Source organism: Equus przewalskii, chromosome 30 (assembly GCF_037783145.1).
Source record: "Equus przewalskii isolate Varuska chromosome 30, EquPr2, whole genome shotgun sequence".
Lineage (NCBI taxonomy): Eukaryota > Metazoa > Chordata > Mammalia > Perissodactyla > Equidae > Equus > Equus przewalskii.
The window spans coordinates 4297000-4320913 of NC_091860.1; the positions used below are offsets into that span (position 1 = coordinate 4297000).

The 23914-nt window shown below is 36.6% G+C and overlaps 1 protein-coding gene across 23 annotated transcripts in view; it reads right to left on the minus strand.

The window, feature by feature from the left end:
* The window catches only part of CCDC7 (coiled-coil domain containing 7), a 463736-nt gene that overhangs the window by 297454 nt on the left and 142368 nt on the right, over positions 1-23914 (minus strand). For all 23 annotated transcript variants that reach the window (XM_070601703.1, XM_070601701.1, XM_070601699.1 and 20 more), the window contains one exon: positions 1633-1670. In XM_070601703.1, the coding sequence (XP_070457804.1) occupies positions 1633-1670 (38 nt within the window). The remainder of the gene's footprint in view (positions 1-1632; positions 1671-23914) is intronic.

Below are 23914 nucleotides of genomic sequence, written 5' to 3' on the forward strand. Positions count from 1 at the left end.
GTCTGCTGTTCCCATCCAACTCTCTTTCCGTTCTTCCACTTCCTCTTAGCACTCTTAAATGTGACATCAGCGAAGTAGAATGGGGTCTGGCAGGAGCAACAACTCACAGTAACACTATCACAACCCCTCCTCAAAATCTTTCCTAAAGTTCATAGAAAGTAACTAAGACTGCCTTACTATGTTGTCATAGAGACTAGAGATTCTCTTTAAAATACTTTGTTTCAGCCAATGTTTCTACTTTATGAGGTCACAAAATATACGAACAGCCTATCAAATTCATCAGCAGCAACTAAACGTTCAACATTAAAAAAACTTATATGAAAAATTATCACTTCATGTTCTTCAGGATGATAAATTATTGGCTTTCCGGATTTTTAAGGCCTATACTTCACTATGTTTCCATAGAAAAACTATGGTAGTATGTCATTCTCTACCATAATCTTAATATCAATATGAGTATCATTCTTTATCTGTTTCTACACAGTTCATAAGCTAGTTAAATTTCCATTAAAGTTGAAGATAAATATTAATACTTTTTCTTATACCTTCCCAAATATTCATAATATTGACCATATGACCAGACATATTCATAAGGTAACAGAATAAATGACAAGAAATCTACCGACAATCAGTTTGCAAAGCAGCAAATACATAAAACAAGGTCTAATTTTCTCCTACGATATTAAAAACATATACTTTTAAAAATATAAGTAATCATTGCAGACATTAAAAATGGACCTTTTCAAAACTTCTGGCCATTTATCATTACATATATTACATAATTATTGCTAATTTATCTGGGTCAATAATCTAAAAATATTAAAAATAGTAATGAAGCAGAGAAATGCATAGTTCTAGGCCATTCTTTCCTCTTTTCTGTATGGCAATCAAAGTCAAAATTTTACATCTTAAGCTGCATATAATTAAGGAATAAATGCCTCATGGACATTTAATTTGAGTTCTCAATAATTCAAGTTATGATTGATAGGAAACACTGACACAGTTTATTCTCATTGGATAGCAACCTAAGTCTTACTGACAGAACTTGCTGCTCCAATAAGATATCTGGTTCAGGCTTTCTGTTGCCTGGCTGTTCTGTGAATGGGTCTGTGAATCAATCATAATATATTAATCAAACACACTCACTAGTGAAAATGATGAGATTTAATTGGATGAATAGATCAACTCAATTATTTATGTGCACATATATGCATATATATATATAAAGTGACTGAGCAAAAATGAAAGGCAAAATAAATTTTTAAGTGATTTTATTTATTAAGGTCATGCCTCTGAATGATGATAACGAACTTCAAAGTAAGGGTCAGTTCCTCACTATCTGGAAGTTTAATTGCTGTTGTCAGGAGAAAAATGTGGGTTTGTACACTAGACCTTGCCCTTAATTTAAACTTTCCATTTAAAAATTTTGTTTGACAGCATCTAAAACGTTGATCTTTGACAACATCTAAAGTTTCAAACATTTTCTATTTAAAATTAGTTTCAAAGATAAGAATGCAATATTGTAAGCAAAGATACAAATAAAGGAGTTTTATGATACTGAATTTAGAGTGGTTATTTTTACCATTTAGGTGTGCGAGCTGATAAAGAATAAATTTTTTAAAAATGTTTTACCTTTTTTCAGTAGGACTTCCATTTTGGACAACTGAGATCTGTGATAAAGATAAAACAAAATTTAAGTATAACAAATATGCACACAAAATGATTACATAAAATCATTTAGAAAAATATCCTTCAAAGCAGTTTTTTAAAATATGATAATTTTGTAAGATTAAGGTATCAAAAAAGCTAAGAAATTACCATCTTTAGCATTGGAAGAGACATTGTAGAAGAGGAAATGCTAGCAAAATTACATTTCTTTTTTATTAGTAAATAGATATTTACTGGTAGATATTAATTAACGTTTACATTTTGGTTAGAGAACATCGAATTCATTGTTTTATTTATTATTTTGTTCATCTTTGTTTTTAAGAAATGATCAGGTTTTTTCTGGAAAATAAAACCTACATACCAGCTTTGGAAGGCAGGATACTACATAGTAGTATATTTTCCAGAGAAAGACATCACTATTCTTTGAGATAAAAAGATCACCATTCATATCAAAATTGAACCATAGTAGAAGGTAGGTCAACTCCAAAATTATATTTCTAAATGAGAGCAAGGAGGGTTTTACACTTCTTAGTAAATAAAAATTATTTTAAACTTATCTATTACACAATTATTTAATCTTTTTAATTCTCTTTTTGAAGCATTTCTACTTCAAATGCCAATAGTATGCCATATACTAATATGGCAGTACTAACACACAGTATACTAATATGATAGTACTTTTTTCTTAATTTACAAATTTTTTAAAAGTATACTGAGATTGCCTGTTCCATATACATTTAGTGAGGTGTGTGATGGAAAATACCAGGAAACCAGTGACCTCAAGAGTGTGATTTTATTAATAGCTTACCTCTTGGGAAGATAACAGATACTTTCCTATAGCACAAATGTTGAATTTAGATTTTATCCCAGGCCTGAATTTTATTAACTCAGTTTTTTTAATTCACAGATTAGCTGGCTTTATCCATACCTAACTATGGCAAAGACTTCCAGAGGTTTACCAAACTAATTTTCTTTTCGTCTTAGGCACATTACAATCTATATTTCTAAGTCCCTCCTGCAGTCATATGTGGCAAATGAAATACAAGAGAAAATGATATGCACCGTTTCCAGCCTGGTCAATGAAAATAACTCATATTTGGTCTTTCATGTTTATGCCCAGTGTGTCTCAGGAAGCCAAATGTAAGATGACAAAGCCTCCATATGCCAGGATTCCTGAGTGACATTGTGGAGCAGGATGCCCTAACACAAACACTGACCCTGAACTTCCTGGGATCATTTACACGAAGAAATAAGCTTCTGGTATAATGGTGTGAGCCATTATACATTTTGGGCCCATACGTCACAAGAGTTAGCCTATATATTAACTAATATACCACCAAGGGTTTTCATATGGCCTACGCAGACAACTAGGACAGAGCTAAATGATGCTGAAACCTAACATTCACATAGTGCTTTACTACATACAAAAGCAGTTCATAAACATTCATTCTACCCAAGGAGCATTTTTATAATGTATTATCAACTTCCATTAATTAAAGGGTTATAGAAAATGATGCTTAGTTCCTGACACATAGAAATAATAATAGGTCTTACCCCTCCCCTTAATTTAAAAAAATCTATTACTCTAATAAACCACTTTAAAAACAGGTTCAAAAACTAAAAGGAACTACTTCTTAAACATGTTGTTAAGATGTATATATGACAGCCCTTTTGTGTAATGTAACCTGGGTCTAGTAGTAGCAGTTCCAAATATTTTTCCTTTACTCCTTTTAGATTTTAGGTTGGCTTCCCTGTGAAGGGCAGACCCAAGAGCACAGAGAGCTTCCCGCCTCATTTGAGAAAGCCCCCTCTTGATGTTAGCAATATCACCGCTCCACAGCCAAATTAGGTCACTATAATACCTACAAGAGCTATATCAGTGAAAGAAATGAAATAATTTATAGTTAGAATATATAAGACCTTATTAATTATGGAATCAATAAAAGTGAAGAATCCATCTGCCTCGCTGATGCACAACTATTTTTTTAAAAACACAGATCTTACATGTTACTCCTTTACCTAAAAACTTACAGCAGTTTTTCCTTTTCTGAAACTTGAAGAACAAACTTCTTAATTTAGCATTCACTTTAGGAGTTTTCACAATCTCATACCAATCTACTTGTAGTAGGCAGTCTCTAAAATGGCTCCTGGTGATCCCCGTCTTATGGTATTCGTGCCTGTAGTATCTCCTTCCCTTGTGTGTGGGCTGGCTCTAGTGACTACTTCCACTTCCAATAAATAGGTTATGACAAAAGTGATGAGATGCCACTTCTGAGATTAGGTTCTACCTCCCAGCCTCCCTCCCTCCCTCTCTCCCTGTTTCTGCCCTTGCTTCCATGTTGTAAGTAGCCTTATGGATAGACCGCATGACAAGGAACTGATGTCTCCAACCAACAGCCAGCAAGCACCTAAAAATAGTTACATGAGTATATAAGTGAGCTTGGAAGTAGGTTCTCCTCCAGTTGGGTCTTGAGATAAATGCAGCCAAGGCCAACACTGACAAAGATTCTTTGAAAATAGAATTTTACCACTTTAAGTATCGCCCAGCTCTGTTTTTTCTTTGACAGTTATGGTGCAGCAACTTGGATAGGATCAGATTCACATTTGGATCCTCAGACCACTCACCCACAACTCTAAGTACACACCTTTGAAGCCTGTGTCTTCACTCCTGACTGACTGATCGGGCCTTCCTTGGTGAATCCACTCCTAAACCATTGCTCCACTGAAGCTAGTAGGGACAGATTTTGATTCTTAAGATTCTGAGTATACTCTAGAATCTGATTGGAGACTCAGATAAACAGAAGCTGGGTTAGAGTCCTAGGTTTCTCTGTTTGTAAGAAGCTGGGTCAGAGTCCCTAGCAAACAGGCTAGATTGGAGTCCCAGACTGCTTTGTTTATAAGAGGCTAGTCTCTATAAAGAACAGAAGCTATGATAGAGTCCCAAGTTTTATGTTTAAGTGTAAAGGTACCACTAGTTAAGAACATGGGAGGTTCTCAACTGACTGAAACTCTCTTGTTGAACTCCTGCTGACATTATGCCCACCAACTATGTCTGCTTCCTTTCTTGTTGGCATTATTTCACTAAGGATAATATGGAACTTCAATGGCTTCTTTGGGAAACTTAAGATCTCTCCCAAACTGCCTGCTCTAATACCCCTCCCTTCCCATCACCTCTGCTCCTCCTTCCTCCTTTTACCACCTTCAATCCTCATTCCAGTTCTCTTGAATCCTTTGATATGTCCCCCTTCAACCTCCTACCTCCTCCATCCCTCTATCCACCCTGCCAGACTTTTCCCTTCCCACTTCAGCCCCTCATTTCCCTACAGCCACTTGAAATTTAGGTCTCCTATCCTCAATCAAGGGCTCTCAAGAGACTCAAGGACCTCCAAAAGCAACTATCTGAGGCTAAAAAGAGAGACAGAGGCTATGTGGAAACAGAATTGGATGTTTTGTCCACTCACATGAGCTATGAAGACAACCAGATAGCTGCTAGATATTTCCTCAGTCACTTCCCAAAAATTAGTCCACAGCCTCCAGAAGATTACATATCAAGGCAAAAGAAAAATCTTAAACGTCTCCTCCACAAATATTGGTGAACAGGTAATCTTAACTTGTCCCATTTGTCAGAAACATAATTTAAATAAAAATATACAGTGGAAAAAAGATGAGAGCTAACTTTTTTACATAAACCAGTGAGTTTGTATTACTATGTGTTACTGACTCATGGCTAAAATTTTAGAATGAAAGCTATAAGATCTCTGTTTGCATCTGTATGTATGTTTATTTATATGTACATGTATGTATGTTATATATGTGTGACCTTTTTTACCTCTAGATGATATTACCAAATTAATTTATAAAAATCTCTTAAAGGAGTTTTATTCACATAGGCTTAGAGACAAATGAGTGCTTATATAAATTAAGTATTCCTAAAACTCTCAGAAATACAGAAACTAACCTAAATGTTTTTTAAGTTCATATGGTCTAGAATAATCTTTGGTGAATAAAGCTAGTTTTCAAATTGTTGTTAAAATAAAAACAGGCATGTCTTCAGAGTTGTCAGCATTAAATATAATGCAGACATAGAATTTTTTTCTACCTAAGTTTACTAGTCAAACAAGCTTAGGTTATACGTACTAAATGTTTACAATTATAGAACTATAAATCGAACCTAAGGACAAAACGTACAATAAAAATGAATTGCTTGACACATGACAAGCACAGCAGTTAAAAGAAAAACAGGGAAGGACCATATGTTTAACTTTTAGGTTCTTCAATTGTGTGATATTGTTGATACTTACCTGATGTGTTAAGAAGAAAAATAACAACATGAGTACTAGCTTTGTAAAATAGCTCATGAAATTTTCATGAGTAATTCAAGGATAATTGTTAAGAACAAGTAAATTAACTAGATGTAAGTGGAATTAAAGTTTGTAAATTAACTTTTCAACAACAATTATGTTTTATAATATATCTACTTAAAAATAGTTTCAAAAATATTTTTAGTAACTTGAAAGCTTAAATCTATAATAAATTAAGTTAAATGATGGATATTAGTTGACTATGTAGATGACTTCCAAATAAGATAAAACACTGAAACATTAATTGTTGAACATAAGTTTATCTACTTTTGGCCTCTTCCTTTAATACAGTATAGAGAAGCTAAATATATTTTTGTCTTTTAATAAACATGAGAAATAACAAATATGAAAAGGACATATGTCTCTATAAAAGGAAATGATGTGTTCATAAATTTGCTGCAAAATGATAGTATATGGCTGACGGTTCACATTTGCTTACTACCTGGTTTTCTCTGTAAAAGAAAGGTTGCTAATGGTTAAAAATACTAATCAATGTATATAAAATAAAAATACTAGGAATAATAAAGGTAAAAGAAAAAAACTCCATATGAAAGGCAAGTAAGATGTGTTTTTGATAAGGAAATGACATTTTTTTTGGTTGACAAAGTAATTTTGTCCTAAAATAGAATGTCTGGTTGTTACAGAAGGAGAAATAGGAAAGAGTAGAACAAAAACTGAATGAATATAAAAAACAAAAACTTGTAGAAGATTTTTGGAAAAGGAATTTTATGTGGGTAAAGCTAGATAAGATTGGAATGGATTTATTCATAAGTTCTCTAAAAATGAAACAATATCAAAAGTATTCTCGTGTAAAACTAGGATTTGATTTTCTCTCTGTTAAAAGGACAAAGTTTTCTTGGACTATTGGTCCTCTCTTTTTTTTTTTTTTTTTAAAGATTGGCACCTGAGCTAACAACTGTTGCCAATCTTCTCTCTTTTTTCTGCTTTTGCTCCCCAAAACCCCCCAGTACATAGTTGTATATTTTAGTTGTGGGTCCTTCTAGTTGTGGCATGTGGGATGCCACCTCAGCATGGCCTAATGAGCAGTGCCAAGTCCCACCCAGGATCCGAACCAGGGAAACCCTAGGCCACCGAAGCGGGGCACGTGAACTTAACCACTCAGCCACAGGGCCGACCCCTGGTCTTCTCTTGATAAGAGATTATGAAAAGCTTTTCTTTATCTCTTAAGTAATCTGCATAAAAAACAAAGATTCTGTGCTTTATCAAAATAATTTCCTGTGCTTCATGTTGTCTTTATCAAATATTTACTTAGTTAAAACAACCAAATCTTCTCAATATTAAAGAGCTGAGATGGTTGTTTTTTTGTTTTTCCCATTCATTTTTTTAATTGAGGTCACAATAGTTTATAACATTGTGAAATTTCAGTTGTACATTATTTGTCCATCACCATACATATGTGCCCTTTTACCCCTTACGCCCACTGCCCGATCCCTTTCCCCTCTGGTAACCACTAATCTGATATCTTTATCCATGTATTTGTTTATCTGACACATATAAGTGAAATCATAGGGTATTTGTCTTTCTCTGTCTGGCTTATCTTGCTTAACATAATACCCTCAAGTTCCATCCATGTTGTTGCAAATGGGACAGTTTTGTCCTTTTTATGGCTGAGTAGTATTCCATTGTATATATTTAACACATCTTCTTTATCCAATCATAAGTCAATGGGCACTTGGGTTGCTTCCACCTCTTGGCTATTGTGAATAATGCTGCAATGAACATAGGGGTGCATAACTCTCTTTGGATTGTTGACTTCAAGTTCTTTGGAGAAAAACTAAGTAGTGAAATAGCTGGGTCATATGGTATCTCAATTTTTAATTTTTTGAGAAATCTCCCTACTGTTTTCCACAGTAGCTGCACCAGTTTGCATTCCCATCAGCAGTGTATGAGGGTTCCCTTTTCTCCACATCTTGTCCAACATTTGTTATTTTTCATCTTGTTGATTATAGCTATTCTAAAAGGTATAAGGTGATGTCTCAATGTAGTTTTGATTTGCATTTCCATGATGATTAGTGATGCTGAACATCTCTTCTTTGGCCTATTGGCCATCTATATATCTTCTTGAGAAAAATGTCTGTTCATATCCTCTGCCCATTTCTTGATTGGGTTGTTTTTTGTTGTTGCATTGCATGAGTTCTCTATACATTTTGGAGATTAATCACTTGTTGGATATATGATTTGCAAATATTTTCTCTCAGTTGGCGGGTTGTCTTTTTGTTTTGTTCCTAGTTTCCTTTGCCTTGCAAAAGCTCTTTAATCTGATGTAGTCCCATTTGTTTATTTTTGCTTTTGTTTCCCTTGCCTGAGAGATGTAGTATTTGAAAAGATCCTTCAAAGACTGATGTCTAAGAGTGTACTGCCTATATTTTCTTCTAGGAGTTTTATGGTTTCACATCTTACCTTCAAGTCTTTAGTGCATTTTGAGTTAATTTTTGTGCATGGCAAAAGATTCCGGTCTACTTTCATTCTTTTGCATGTGGCTGTTTAGTTTTCCCAACACCATTTATTGAAGAGATTTTCCTTTCTCCATTGTATGTTCTTGGATCCTTTGTTGAATATCAGCTGTCCTTAGATGTGTGGTTTTATTTCTGGTCTTTCAATTCTGTTCCATTGATCTGTGTGTCTGTTTTTGTGCCAGTACCATGCTGTTTTTTTTTTTTTACTATAGCTTTGTAATATATTTTGAAGTCAGGAATTGTGATGCCTCCAGTTTTTTCTTTTTTCCCAGGACCGCTTTAGCTACTCAGGGTCTTTTGTTGCCCCATATTAATTTTAGGATTCTTTGTTGTATTTCTGTCAAGAATGTCATTGGGATTATGATTAGGATTGCAATGAATCTGTATATTGCTTTAGGTAGTATGGACATTTGAACTATGATTATTCTTGCAATCCATGTGTGTGGAATGACTTTCCATTACTTTATGTCATCATTTATTTCTTTCAATAATGTCTTATAGTTTTCATTGTATAGGTCTTTCACCTCCTTGGTTAAGTTTATTCCTAGATATTTTATTATTTTTGTTGTGATTGTAAATGGGATTGTATTCTTGAGTTCTCTTTTTGTTAGTTCATTATTAGAATACAGAAATGCAACCAATTTTTCTAAGTGGATGTTGTACCCTGCAATTCTGCTGTAGTTGTTGATTATTTCTAATACTTTTCAGATGGATTCTTTAGAGTTTTCTATATATAGGATCAAGTCATCTGCAAACAGCAAGAGTTTTACTTCTTCCTTGCCAATTTGGATACTTTTTATTTCTTTTTCTTGCCTAATTGCTCTGGCCAAAACCTCCAGTACTATGTAGAATAAGAGTGGTGAGAGTGAGCATCCTTGTCTTGTTCCGGTTCTCAGAGGGATGACTTTCAGTTTTTCCCTGTTGAGTATGTGGGTTTGTCATATATGGCCTTTATTATGTTGAGATAGGAAAGGAAACTTCTATACCCATTTTATTGAGAGTTTTTAACATAAAACGATGTTGGATCTTGTCAATAGCTTTCTCAGTGTCTATTGAGATGATCATGTGGTTTTTATTCCTGATTTTGTTAACATGGTGTAGCACACTGATTGATTTGCAGATTCTGAACCATCCCTGTGTCCTTGCTATAAAGCCCATATGATGATGGTGTATAATCCTTTTAATGTATTGCTGTAATCAGTTTCCCAATATTTTGTTGAGGATTTTTGCATCTACGGTCATTAGCGATATTGACCTGTAATTTTTCTTCTTTGTGTTGTCCTTGTCTGGCTTTGGGATCAGGGTGATGTTGGCCTTGTAAAATGTGTTAGGAAGTGCTCCATCCTTTTCAATTTTTTGGAATAGTTTGAAAAGGATAGGCATTAAATCTTCTTTGAATGTTTGGTAGAATTCTCCAGAGAAGTGATCTGGTCCTGGACTTTTATTTCTTGTGAGGTTTTTGATTACTGCTTCAAACTCTTTACTTATGATTGGTGTATTCAGATTCTATATTTCTTCTTGATTCAGTTTTGGGAAGTTGTATGAGTCAAAGAATTTCTCCATTTGTTCTAGGTTGTCTAATTTGTTGGCATATAGTTTTTCATAGTATTCTCTTATAATTCTTTGTATTTTGTGGTATCTTGTAATTTCTCCTCTTTCATTTCTAATTTCTTCTCTTTTTTTCTTGTGAATCTAGGTAAGGGTTTGTCAATTTTGTTTATCTTCTCAAGAATTAGTTCTTGGTTTCATTGATCCTTTCTATTATTTTTGTTTGTTTGCTTCAATTTCATTATTTCTGCTTTAATTTTTATTATTTCCCTCATTTTCTGACCTTGGGATTTATTTGTTCTTTTTCTAGTTCTGTCAGGTGTAGTTTAAGATTGCTATAGAGATTTTACTTGTTTGTTAATGTGAGCCTGTATTGCTATGAATTTCCCTCTTAGGACCACTTTTACTGCATCCCATATGAGTTGGTATGGTATGTTTTCATTTTAATTTGTCTCCAGATATTCTTTGATTTCTTATTTAATTTATTCAATGATTCACTGGTTGTTCAGTAGCATGTTGTTTAGTCTCCACATATTTGTCACTTTCCCAGTTTTTTCCTTGTAGTTGATTTCAGGTTTCACAGCATTATGGTCAAAAAAGATGCTTGGTATGCTTTCAATCTTCTTAAATTTACTGATGCTTGCATTATTTCCCAGCTTATGGTCTATCTTTGAGAATGTTGCATGTGCACTTGAGAAGAATGTTTATTCTGCTGATTTTGGATGGAGTCTTCTATATACATCTATTAAGTCCATCTAGTCTAGCTTTTCATTTCTTCCATTATTTCCTTGTTGACTTTCTGTCTGGTTGATCTATCCATTAGTGAAAGTGCGGTGTTAGGTTCCATATTATTAGTGTGTTGCTGTTAAAGTTTCCTTTTAGGTCAATTAATAGTTGCTTTATGTAATTTGGTGCTCCTGTGTTAGGTGCACATGTATTTATAAGTGCTATGTCCTCTTGGTGGAATGTTCCTTTTATCATTATATACTGCCCCTCTTTATCTCTCACTACCTGTTTTATCTTGAAGGCTACTTTGTGTGATATAAGTATGGCAACACCTGCTTTCCCTTTGTTTGCCATTAACTTGGAGTATTGTCTTCCATCCCTTCACTCGGAAGCTGTGGTTGTCTTTAGAGCTGAGATGTGTTCCTGGAGGTAGCATTTTATTGGGTCTTGGTTGTTTTATTTTTCTTGAGGAAGATTAGCCCTGAGCTAAGATCTGCCACTGATCCTCCACGTTTTGCTGAGGAAGACTGGCCTTGAGCAACATCTGTGCCTATCTTCCTCTATTTTATATGTGGGACACCTGACACAGCATGGTTTGACAAGTGGTGCATAAGTCAGGACCCAGGATCCGAACTGGTGAACCCTGGGCTGGCAAAGCAGAACGTGCGAACTTAACCACTGTGCAACCAGGCCTGCCCCTGGGCCTTGTTTTTTAATCCATTCAACAACTCTGTGTCTTTTGTCAGGGAATTCAATATTTGCATTCAAAGGGATTATTGATCTATGAGGGCTTAATGCTTCCATTTTATCACTCATTTTACAGTTGTTCTGTATTTCCATTGTTTCTCTTCCTGTGTATTTTTGACTGCTGTTTCAGTTTGGTGATTTTCTATGATGGTTTTCTTAATTTTCTCTTTATTTATCATTTGTGTCTCTTTTTTGATTTTTTGTTTAGTGCTTACCATTAGATTGGTATAAAAAATCTCACAGATGAGATAGTCCATTTTTCTGATAGCCTCTCATTCCCTTATTCTAAGCAGTTTCCATTCCTTAACTCTTCCCTTTCTCAGTTACTGTTGTCACAACTTATTCTATTTTGTGTTGTAAGTTTGTGATTAAAATGAAGTCATTATATTTATTTTTAGTGTTTTCCTTCCCTTTATCTTTAGAGCTATAATGAAGTGTTGCTAATTTGTTCTGATAGAGAGCTGAAATTTTCTGATTTTGTCTATTTATCTCCTTGCTCAAGGCTGTGTAAGCCCTTTTTTTTTCAGGTATGAGGGCCTTCTTGATCATTTTTTGTAAAGAGTGTCTTGTGGCAATAAACTCCCTCAACTTTTGGTTATCCGGGAAAGTTTTTATTTCGCCATCATATCTGAAGGATATTTTCACTGGATAGAGTATTCTTGCTGAAAGTTTTCATCTTTCAGAATTTTTAATATGTCATTCCACTCTCTCTTAGCCTGTAAGTTTTCTGCTGAGAAACCTACTGATAGCCTAAAGGCCTTCCTTGTTAGGTTATTTTCTTCTGCCTTGCTGCCCTTAAGATTTCTTCATTGTCATTGACTTTTGCCAGTTTGACTAATATATGCCTTGTAGCAGGTCTTTTTACATTGCTGTAATTAGGAGTTCAATTGGCTTCATTTACATGTAATTCCAGCTCCTTCCCCAGGTTTTGGAAATTCTCAACTATTATTTCTTTGAATAAGCTCTCTGCTTCTTTCTCCTTCTCTTCTTCCTTGGGAATATCTATAACCCTCATGTTGTATTTCCTAATTGAGTCGGATATTTCACAGAGAATTTCTCCATTTCTTTTTAGTTTTAGTTCTGAAGCATTTCTATATTTCTGTCCTCCAGACTGCTGACTCATTCCTCCATAATATAAGCTCTATTATTTAGGAAGTCCAGATTTTTCCTTATCTCCCATTATGTTTTTCCTCTCCAACATTTCTCATTTGTTTTTATTTGTAGTTTAAATCTCTTTTGTGAAGAATTGCTACTGTTCATTAATTTTGTTCCTTATTTCATTGAACTGTCTGAGTTCTCTTGTAACTCATTGAGTTTCTCTATGATAGATACTTTGAATTCTCTGTCATTTAGATTGTAGATTTCTGTAGCTTCAGGATTTTTGTCTAGGTGTTTGTTTTTTGCCTTCTTGTCTGGAGTAGCAATATATTTCTTCATACTACTTGATGAAGTGGATTTGTGCTGCTGCATAGTGAGAGTATCTGGTCACATGTTCCACCTGCTGCCACTGGCGGGGAAAGGAGTGTGTATTCTGAGCTCACCACAACCCCTTTCAGCTGTTCCTGTCCGAGCCTGGGCCACTCCTTGGGACTACAGTGGCCCTGTGATCTCTCCAACAAAATGCGAAAGCAATCACATAGGGGCTCAGGGCTGCCACTGCCTGCTCCCACAGTCCAGCCAAGATGCCCTCCTCCCTGCAGGCCACAGTGGTATTATGGGCATTCACAGCTGTCAGAAACTCACCTCATCATGCAGATCTGCAGCTGTCTCCTCCTAGGCCACACCAGCTGTTGTGCTTGGTGGGCAGGCCCTCCCCACTGGGTCCTAGCCAGAGCCACTCCCTGGGACTGTGCAGGACTGTGGGCTCTCCCACTGGATGAGAGAGCAATTTCACAGGGGTTCAGGGATGCTGCCACCTGCTCCCACAGTTCTGTAGTGTTGCACTCCCCCATTCATGGCCACAGCAGTACTATGGTCTGTCTCAGCAGCCAGGAGCTCATTTGCCCAGGCACACAGATCCACCACCATCTGCTCATAGGACACACCAGCCATTGTGCATGGTGGACAGGGCCTCCCCACTGGGTCCAAGCCTGAGCTGCTTCCTGTGGATCACATGGCACTTTGGACTCTCCCACCAGACAGGGAAGTGATCACACATAGGCTCTGGCCTGCTGTCACCTGTTTCCGCAGTTGTGTTGAATGTGCACCCACCCTTGGGGCCACAGCATTGCTATGAGCACTCAAGCTGGGAGAGCAGTTGAATGTGTGTACTGGGCTGCCTAGGGGCTAGAGAGTGCTCACCTATCTTGACCACCTCCTCAGGGATTGGTCATCCACCATCAGATGTATAGCTGTGCAAGGCACTTAGGTGTCCTGATGTGCTGTGTGGGTATCCTCCACTGATCAATGAATGTCCATTTAGTTGTAGTTTGAAGGAGGTAAGACAAAGGGAACAGCTCACTCTGCCATGTTGCTGACATCACCTCCTGGTTTGCTTTTTTTTTTTTTTACAATCATGTAAACTTCTATATTTATCTTTGAAATCTCATTATCATTTTTGTTAAGTGGATAATTAAGTATTGTTTCACAGTGAACTGTGATCCTATTTTGTCAAGTTTTCAAACCTTTTGAAATTTTTAACAACTCCCCCAAATCAAATGCTAAATGAAATCTTTTTGATCTTGAACTACTTTTGAGATTTCCCAGAGGGCCCTTGGAAGATTCACAAAGGATTTGTCCTTGACCTTATAAAAGAGAGATATTAAACTAATTGGGTTGATATTGTATGTTAAATAACATGGGCAGTGGGCAGTACTGTCAAAAAAGTGATATAGAGATGGTGTCAAGATGGTGGCATAAGAAGACTCTGAACTCACCTCCTCCCATGGACACAACAAATTTACAACTACTCTTGGAACAATTACCACTAAGAGAGAACTGAAAACTGGATAAAAAGAACTGCCACAACAAAGGATTGTGCTGACTAAGGTGTAAGAGGCAGAAATTCCTTTCTGGAGAGAAAAAAAGTGACTTTCACAAGCCATGGCCCTTCACAGCCAGCTGAGAGCAATCCTAAGGTACACAGTCTTCCCTGGAGGAGCGGAGGATCTGAGTGAGGGAGCATTACCACTACAAACAGCTTTTGGACTCAGGACAACCAAGAGGAGTGTCATAATATCTGTCTTTGCTGGCAACTAAAAACAATGGGGGACACCCCCAGAAAAGCTATTGGACATAAAGGAAAGAAAAGCCTGCACTTAAAGGGCCCACACACAAATTCACTTGTTTGGGGAAGCAACCTAAAATCACCAGAAAGGTGCATGGTCCTTTGGTAAAAAGAGACTCAACTGATAGGCTCCAGGTGCATCTCAGTGAGAGGTGAGACCTCCTCAAGGAATGAGACATTGGCGGCAGCCATTATTGTGATGTAGTACAGGTATGCTGACACAGACAGTGCACACACCATTGGAGTACTTCCCCTGGCCTATTAGCCTGGGGGTCTGCCCCACCCACTACTATATCAATCCAGCTCAGTCAAGGCAGGCAGCCCACCCTAGAGACTAGCATAATTGCATAGCAAGCTCTCAGGCAACTTGTAGGCACGCACATGCAGGGTGCATGGAACCTCAGCAGCTGGGTGAGTGGGTCCACCTCTGTGGGGCAAGACATACAAAAGAGGCAGGCCTAGGTTGATGGAGTGTGTGTGGCCTAAGCAGTGGGAGGAAGGGTGTGCCTCAGTGGGTAGGGGTGCACACAAGGAGCAGAACCATGTTGACAGGGTATGTGGCCGTAGGGGCAGTGGGGCTTGTCAGCTGCAGCAGACTTGAGCTTCTCAAACTGCCCTGTAGAGTACTTGCCCCACCTTCCAAAGCCTGAAACAACTTGGTGCTCCCATGCCTCGGGCCAGCCCCACTCAGCTGCAAATCTGAGAGAGCTGACAATAGCCTTGCAGGCCAGAGGCCTACAGCAACTGTAAGGCCCTGGAGCCTAGCAACCAGCCACACTGGGGGAACACTCACTTAACAGAAAAACTACAACAAAAATGTGCTATTAGACATTGCAGCCAACTGTGCTGTGGCTCCCATGCCCAATAAAGTGACTGAAGGGTCTACAGCAGCCACACAGAGCTGAGCATCACAACCAGCCAACCAGGGGGACAGCCTAGCCTCCCTGGGCACCTGCTGTAGCAGCAACCCTGCCACAACAGAAGGACACACGTATCCAAAGAGGGGACACTCCTGGAAGACTTGGAACTGGTGAGAAGTGGGAGGTACACTGCTGGGCCTGATAAGGCATCTCTTACATAAGGCACCTCTCCAAGATTTGGAGATGTAGCTGACCTACTAATACATAGATACAAGCACAGGGAAAGAGGGAAAATTAGGAGATAAAGGAATACATTGTAAGTAAGGGAACAGGATAAAATCTCAGAAAAAGAACTAAATGAAACAGAAGTAAACAATCTACCTGAGTTAACACAAAAAGCCATAAGGATGCTCACTGATCTTGGAAGAATGGATAAACTCAGTGAGAACTTCAAGAAAGAATTGGAAAATATAAAAAATAACCAATCAGAAATGAATAATACAATACTGGAAATGAAAAATTCACTAGGGGGATTCAATACCAAAGTAGATGATACAGAACAGATCAGCAAGCTGGATGAAAGACTAGAGGAAATCACCCAAGCTGAACAGATAAAAGAAAAAAGAATTAAAAAGCATGAAGACAGTCTGAGGGACCTCGGAGACAATATCAAGTGCACTAATAACTGTCTTATAGGTGTCCCAGAAGAAGAGAGAGACAAAGGGGTAGAGAATCTATTTGAAGAAATAATAGAGGAAAATTTGCCTAAACTAAGGAAGAAAATGGACATCCAGGGACAGAAAGAACAGAGAGCACCAAACAGATAAACCCAAAGACGCCCACACCAAGACATATGGTAATTAAAATGTCAACGAGTAAATATAAAGAGAGAATTTTCTAAAAGCCACAAGAGAAAGGTAACAACTTACACACAAAGGAAACATCATTAGGCTATGAGCTGACTTCTCAGTAGAAACCTTACAGGCTAGAAGAGAGTGGCACGATATATTGAAAGAGCTGAAAGGAAAAACCTACAGCCAAGAATACTCTACCTGGCGAGGTTATCATTCAGAATGGATGGAGAGATAAAGAGTTTCCCAGACAAGCAAAAACAAAAGGAGTTTCTCACCAAGAAACCAGCATTACAAGAAATGCTAAAGGGACTTATTTAAGTGGGAAACAAAAGACCACAAATAGGAGTGATAAAGTTATCCAGAAAAAGCAATAAAGTCACTGATAAAGGAAAACATACAGTAAAAGTAGCAGGTCAACCACCTATGAAATAATATAAAGATCAAAAGACAAAAGTACTATAATTACCTATTTCCATGATAAGAGGGTAACACAGATGCACAAAAAGAAAGAGGTTAGATATGCTATCAAAAACATAAGATGTAGGATGAGGGGAGTAAAAGAGTAGGGCTTTTTATCAAGAGGTCAAACTAAAGAGACCATCAGCTTAACACAGATTGCTGTATACATAGGTTATTATACATGAACCTCATGGTAATCACAAACCAGAAACCTATAATAAATACACAAAAAACTAAGAGAAAGGGCCCCAAATATAATGCTAAACAAAACCATCAAACCACAAGGGGAGAGAGAAAGAGAAGAAGAAAGGAACAGAGAAGCACCATTAAAACACCCAGGAAAAAAGTTACACAATAGCAATAAGTACATACTTATCAATAGCTACCTTAAATCTCAATGGACAAAATGCTCCAAGCAAAAGGCACAGGGTGGCTGACTGGATGAATAAAACAAGACCCACATATATGCAGCACACAAGAGACACACTTCAGACCTAAAGATATTCACAAACTGAAAATGAAGGGATAGAAAAAGGTATTCCCCACAAATGGCAAAGAAAAGAAAGCAGGGGAACAATACTTATATTAGGCAAAATAGACTTTAAAACAAAAACTGTAACAAGAGACAAAGAAGGTCTCTATATAATGATAAAGACAACAATCCAACAAGAGTATATAACACTTGTAAATATCTATGCACCCAATATAGGAGCACACAAATATATAAAGCAATGATTAACAGACATAAAAGGAGAAATTGACAGCAACACAATAACAGTAGGGGACTTTAACACTTCACTTACACCAATGGATAGATCATCCAAACAGAAGATCAACAAGGAAACACTGACCTAAAGTGACACATTAGACCAGGTGATCCTAGTAAATATATACAGAACATTCCGTCCAAAAACCGCAGAATACACATTCTTTTTAAATGCTCATGGAACATTCTCCAGGAGTGATAGCATATTAGGCCACAAAACATGTCTCAATAAATTTAAGAAGACTGAAATAATTCCAACCATCTTTTCCAACCACAACAGTATGAAACTAGAAAGCAACTACAGGAAAAAAAATCAGAAAAGCCACAAATACGTGGAGATTAAACAAAATGCTACTGAACAATGATTGGTTCAATGAAGAAATCAAAAAATACCTGGAGACAAATGACAAGGAAATTCAACAAACGAAAATGAAAATGCCAAAATTTATGGGATACAGCAAAAGCAACTCTAAGAGGGAAGTTTATAGCAATACAGGTCTACCTCAACAAACAAGAAAACTTGTAAATAAACAATCTAACAGTGTTCCTAAAGGAACCAGAAAAAGAAGAACAAACAAAGCCTAAAATGAGTAGAAGTAAGGAAATAATAAAAATCAGAGCAGAAATAAATGAAATAGAGACTAACAAAATAGAAAAAATTCATGAATCGAAGAGGTGGCTCTTTGAAAAGATAAACAAAATTGACAAACCTTTAGCTAGACTCACCAATAAAAAAAGAAAGAATACTCAAACAAATAAAATCAAAAATGAAAGAGGAGAAATTACAATGGACACCTGAGAAATACAAAAGATTAAAAGAATACTATGAAAAGCTATATGCCAACAGATTAGATACTCTAGAAGAAATGGATAAATTCTTAGAATGATATAACCTTCTAAAACTGAATCAAGAAGAAATAGAGAATTTGAATTGACCAATCACCAGTAAGAAGATCAAATCAGTAATCAAAAACCTCCCCAAAAATAAAAGTCAAGGAGCAGATGGCTTCTCTGGTGAATTCTACCAAACATTCAAAGGAGACTTAACATCTACCCTTCTCAAACTTTTCCAAAAAATTGAAGAGAAGGGGAAAGTTCCTAATTCATTCTACGTAGCAACATTACCTTGATACCAAAACCAGACAAGGACAACATAAAAAAAGAAAATTACAGGCCAATATCACTGATGAACATCAATGCAAAAATCCTCAACAAAATACCAGCAAATTGAATACAACAATACATTAAAAAGATCATCCACCATGATCAAGTGGGATTTATTCCAGGGATGCAGGAATGGTTCAACATCTACAAATCAATCGTGATACACCACATTAACAAAATGAAAATGAAAACTCACAGGATCATCTCAATAGATGTAGGGAAAGCATTTGACAAGATACAGCATCCGTTTACGATAAAAACTCTGAATAAAATGGGTATATAAGGAAAGTATCTCAACATAGTAAAGGCTGTATATGACAAACTCTCACTAATGTCATTCTCAATGTCAAAAAAATGAAAGCTATCCCTTTAAGAACAGGAACCAGACAAGGATGCCCACTTTCACCACTCTTAATTAATATCATGTTGGAAGTGTTAGCCAGAGCAATCAGGCAAGAAAAAGAAATATAAGGGATCCAAATTGGAAAGGAAGAAGTGAAGCTGTCACTATTTGCAGATGGCATGATTTTATATAAAAAAAATACTAAAGAATCCACCAAGAAACTTTTTTAAAAAATATGCTAAAGTTGCAAGATACAAAATCAACATACAAAAATCAGTTGTGTTTCTATACACTAACAACCAAGTAGAAGAAAGAGAATTTTAGAATACAATCCCATCTACAATTGCAACAAAAAGAAGAAAATAGGAATAAACTTAACCAAAGAGGTGAAAGACCTGTACACTGAAAACTATATAACATTGTTGAAAAAAAACTAGAAGATGCAAAGAAATGGAAAGATATCCCATGCCCTTGGATTGGAAGAATTAACGTCATTAAAATGTCCATACTTCCTAAAGCAATCTATAGATTCAATACAATCCCTATCAAAATTCCAATGACACTTTTCACAGAAGTAGAACAAAGAATCCTAAAATTTATATGGAACAGCAAAAGACCCCGAATAGCCAAAGGAATTCTGAGAAAAAGAACAAAGCTGGAGGTATCAGGCTCCCTGATTTCAAAATATAATACAAAGCTATAGTAATCAAAACAGCATGGTGCTGGCACAAAAAGAGACACACAGATCAATAGAACAGAATCAAGAGCCCAGAAATAAACCCACACATCTAAGGGCAGCTAATATTCAACACGGGAGCCAAGAACATACAATAGAGAAAGGAAAGCCTCTTCAATAAATGGTGTTTGGAAAACTGGACAGCCACATGTAAAAGAATGTAAGCAGACCATTATCTTACACCATTCACACAAAATAACTCAAAATGGATTAAAGCCTTGAATGTAAGACCTGAAACCATGAACCTTCTAGAAAAAAACACAGGCAGTATGCTCTTCGACATCAGTCTTAGCAGCATATTTTCAAGTACCATGTCTGACCAGGCAAGGGAAACAATAGAAAAAAATAAACAAATGGTACTACATCAAACTAAAAAGCTTCTGCAAAGCAAAGGCAATCATCAACAAAATGAAAAGACAGTCTAACAAGTGGGAGAACATATTTGCAAACCATTTATCTGATAAGGGGTTAATATCCAAAATATGTAAAGAACTCAACAACAAAAAACCTAACAACCCAATTAAAAAATGGGCAAAGGATCTGAACAGACATTTCTCCAAAGAAGATATACAGATGGCCAACAGGCACATGAAAAGATGTTCAACATCACTAACTATCAGGGTAATGGAAACCAAAACTACAATGAGATATCATCGCATGCCTCTCAGAATGGCTGTAATTAACAAGACAGGAAATAAGTGTTGGAGAGGATGTGGAGGAAAAGAGAACTCTCATACACTGCCAGTAGGAGTGTAAACTGGTGCAGCCACTATGGAAAACAGTATGGAGATTCCTCAAAAAATTATGAATAGAACTACTATATGATCCAGCTATTCCACTGCTGAGTATTTATCCAGAACTTGAAAATATGAATGCATAAAGATACATGCACCCCTATGTTCATCAAAGCATTATTCATAGTAGCCAAGACTTAGAAGCAACCTAGGTGCCCATCAAGGGACAAATGGATAAAGAAAATGTGGTGTATATATACACAATGGAATACTACTAAGCCATAAAAAAGGTGAAATCTGGCCATTTTTGACAACATGGATGGTATTATGCGAAGTGAAATAAGTCAGAGGGAGAAAGTCAAATACCGTATGATCTCACTCATAAGTAGGAGATAAAAGCAACAAAAAATTACATAGAGACAGAGATTTGAGTGTTGGTTATCAGAAGTGAAAGGGAGGGGGATGAGGGCCAAAGGGGTATTTGGCAGATGGGTGTGGTGATGGATTGTAATTAGTCTTGGGGTGGTGAACATGATGAAATCTACACAGAAATCAAAATATAATGATGTACACCTGAAATTTATATAATGTTGTAAACCAATGTTACCGCAATTAAAAAAGTAAATTAAGAAAACATTAAAAATTATATAAGTGATGATAAAGTTTCATAGGTTATAGATGTCTGGATATATCTTACTAATATAAGTATTACAGAAATTGTCTGAAATTAATAGAAATTTGTCAGTACCCTCATTGTCTGGTCTTATATTAAAATGTTTATGTCACAGAAATAACCAAATTTCCTTGTCAACTACATTGTAATTAACTCTCATAAGATCTTTAATTTTGACCATTTTTGTCACTTGTCACTCAGAGAGAGACTGTTTTACTTTGCTTCTTCTCTGAAAGTGTTTACAATCAGCTACAGGTGAGAATGCTCCACAGCATCACTTGAACAGCTTTGAGACCATGCCACTGGACTGATAAGAATTTCCAGAACTAATTAAGAAGCTGATGGATTCATAAAAGTGCTAACCCAAGACCAAGAAGAACAATTGAATTAATAACATGGGACTGAATGAACTGATGATGATAATTAATTTTTTTCATGACCCTTTGCAATATTGCTGGATCTTTAATATTTTTTTTCCATATTTAAAGAAATCTTTTTCTCTTTTCTCTTAAACTATCTATAACTTATAGCAATTTGGTAAAGTATACTTTTGTGAACAAAGATGAAACAATAACTTTTTCTTCCTACCTGCTCCCTCTGGCATTTGGAAACTCTTAGTGAGTATTCTTATTTTCATGGCAATATAATTATTTGTATAAGTAAAATAAGAATCTGTTCTCCCTAAAACAGGACACACTTGAAAACATTGGTTTTATTACTAGAGCTTTGACTGAAATGTCCTATTTGAGAATGATGCATAAAATCAGATATGACCAGACAGTTTTAAGCAACTAAGTCTGACTTTACTGAGTCAGTACAACTCCCTTCAAAAAGTTGCCTTGTATCTTGCTAACAGGGTTTCTGACCTTACAGGTGAGTAAGGAAGATCACTTCCCAGCAGGCCCAGGAACCTCAGGATATCTTGAGGACCTCAGGAAGAAAGAAACTCACCCAAATCTGTACATAAATTCAGGTGAAGTTTGACTGAGCGTCCTTGGCTTGGCTTCCTAGCCTCAAGGGGCTTTTAAAAGTCCAATCTGAAATTCCTTATGAAAAGTTCCAGCAAAGCAAACTCAAAAGACCTATGTGGTCATACACTATTCTTGTTGCACTTATGTAAATAATCAGGCAAATTTTAATGAGACTAGACTTATTTTGCAAAAGAATTAGTCTTATCTTATCTTTGATAGAAATGGGGGTGATCATAGAGAGAGAAATTATGTTTCGATAGAAAACTACAGCACACTCTTTGGGTATTTAATTCTAGTCTTGCTCATTGTCTCTAAGGTTTTGGTATTTATCTTAAACTGGACTGAACCCTGAATTCTAGTCTTCTCCAGTATCTGACTACAACGCTCCAATTTAATGTTTCTAATTTTTCTCCCTTCTGACTTGGAATCATTTAGAATTAAAACTGTCCTTTTCCCAAAGACTTCCAAGCTGAAGCTGGGTGACGTGATATAAACTTCAAGGAAATCACCATGACAGATTATGTATGCGCAGCCTTCATGCCTGCTGTCACTCAGAAAGTTCACTGGAACACCCAATGCCAACACCACAGACATTCAAATTACATCAAGAAATTCACTGCAGAATTGTCACTGTGAGGCCAGTCCGTGGCTGAGTGGTTAAGTTTGTGAGCCCCACTTCAGCAGCCCAGGGTTTCATAGGTTCAGATCCTGGGTGCGGACATGGCATCACTCATCAAGCCATGCTGAGGCAGTGTCCCACATAGCACAACCAGAAGGACCTACAACTAGAGTACACAACTATGTACTGGGGGCCTTTGGGGAGAAGAAGAAGAAAAAGAAAAAAGAAAAGATTGGCAATGGATGTTAGCTCTGGTGCCAATCTTTAAAAAAAAATGGAATTGCCTCACTCCATCATCTAAAGATATTTTGAGTCCAACATCTAGAAAGCTTCTTGACTGGCTTCTTTCTGGACTCAGAAACTGGGTTTTTTAACTATTAATCTTTATTTTTATTTTATTTTCATAGAAACTCCTCTCATTAAATGGTAGCACCATTCAGCAAATACCCTCTACTACGAAGTCCCAAGGGATGATTCAGCTGGTTGTTAATGAACAAAAGGTGACCAAACAAGAAACAGACTCATATTGTTCAAAGGAAAGAAGAGACATTCTTCTTTCCTTGAACATGAGGTAGGACTAACAAAGATTCTTTACTTGACCAAACTTTAGTCAAACTCCTGAACCTTCTCCTAGGCCCATCTGTGTACTTCCTTATAAAATCCAGTTTTAGCAAGAACCCTGATAAGTCAATTTAGCAACAGTCCATCATCTTCCATATCTGATCGTCCTCAATACCTAATCAGATTCCTCATGCTCTACTCCCCCCCGGTGATGTCCAATCATTCTGGCCTGTCTTTAGGAAAGATCCTGTTAGGTTGGTTTAGCCAAAATCTTCCTTAACCCTGATGTATCCTCTTAGTAATTTTCCATTAACACCCCCCACCCCCATCCTACTCTCTGGTATAAATTCTTACTCGTCCAGGGTATATTAGGAATTGAACCTGATTCTATGCTGAGGTCTCTTTTCCCCTATTGCAATGG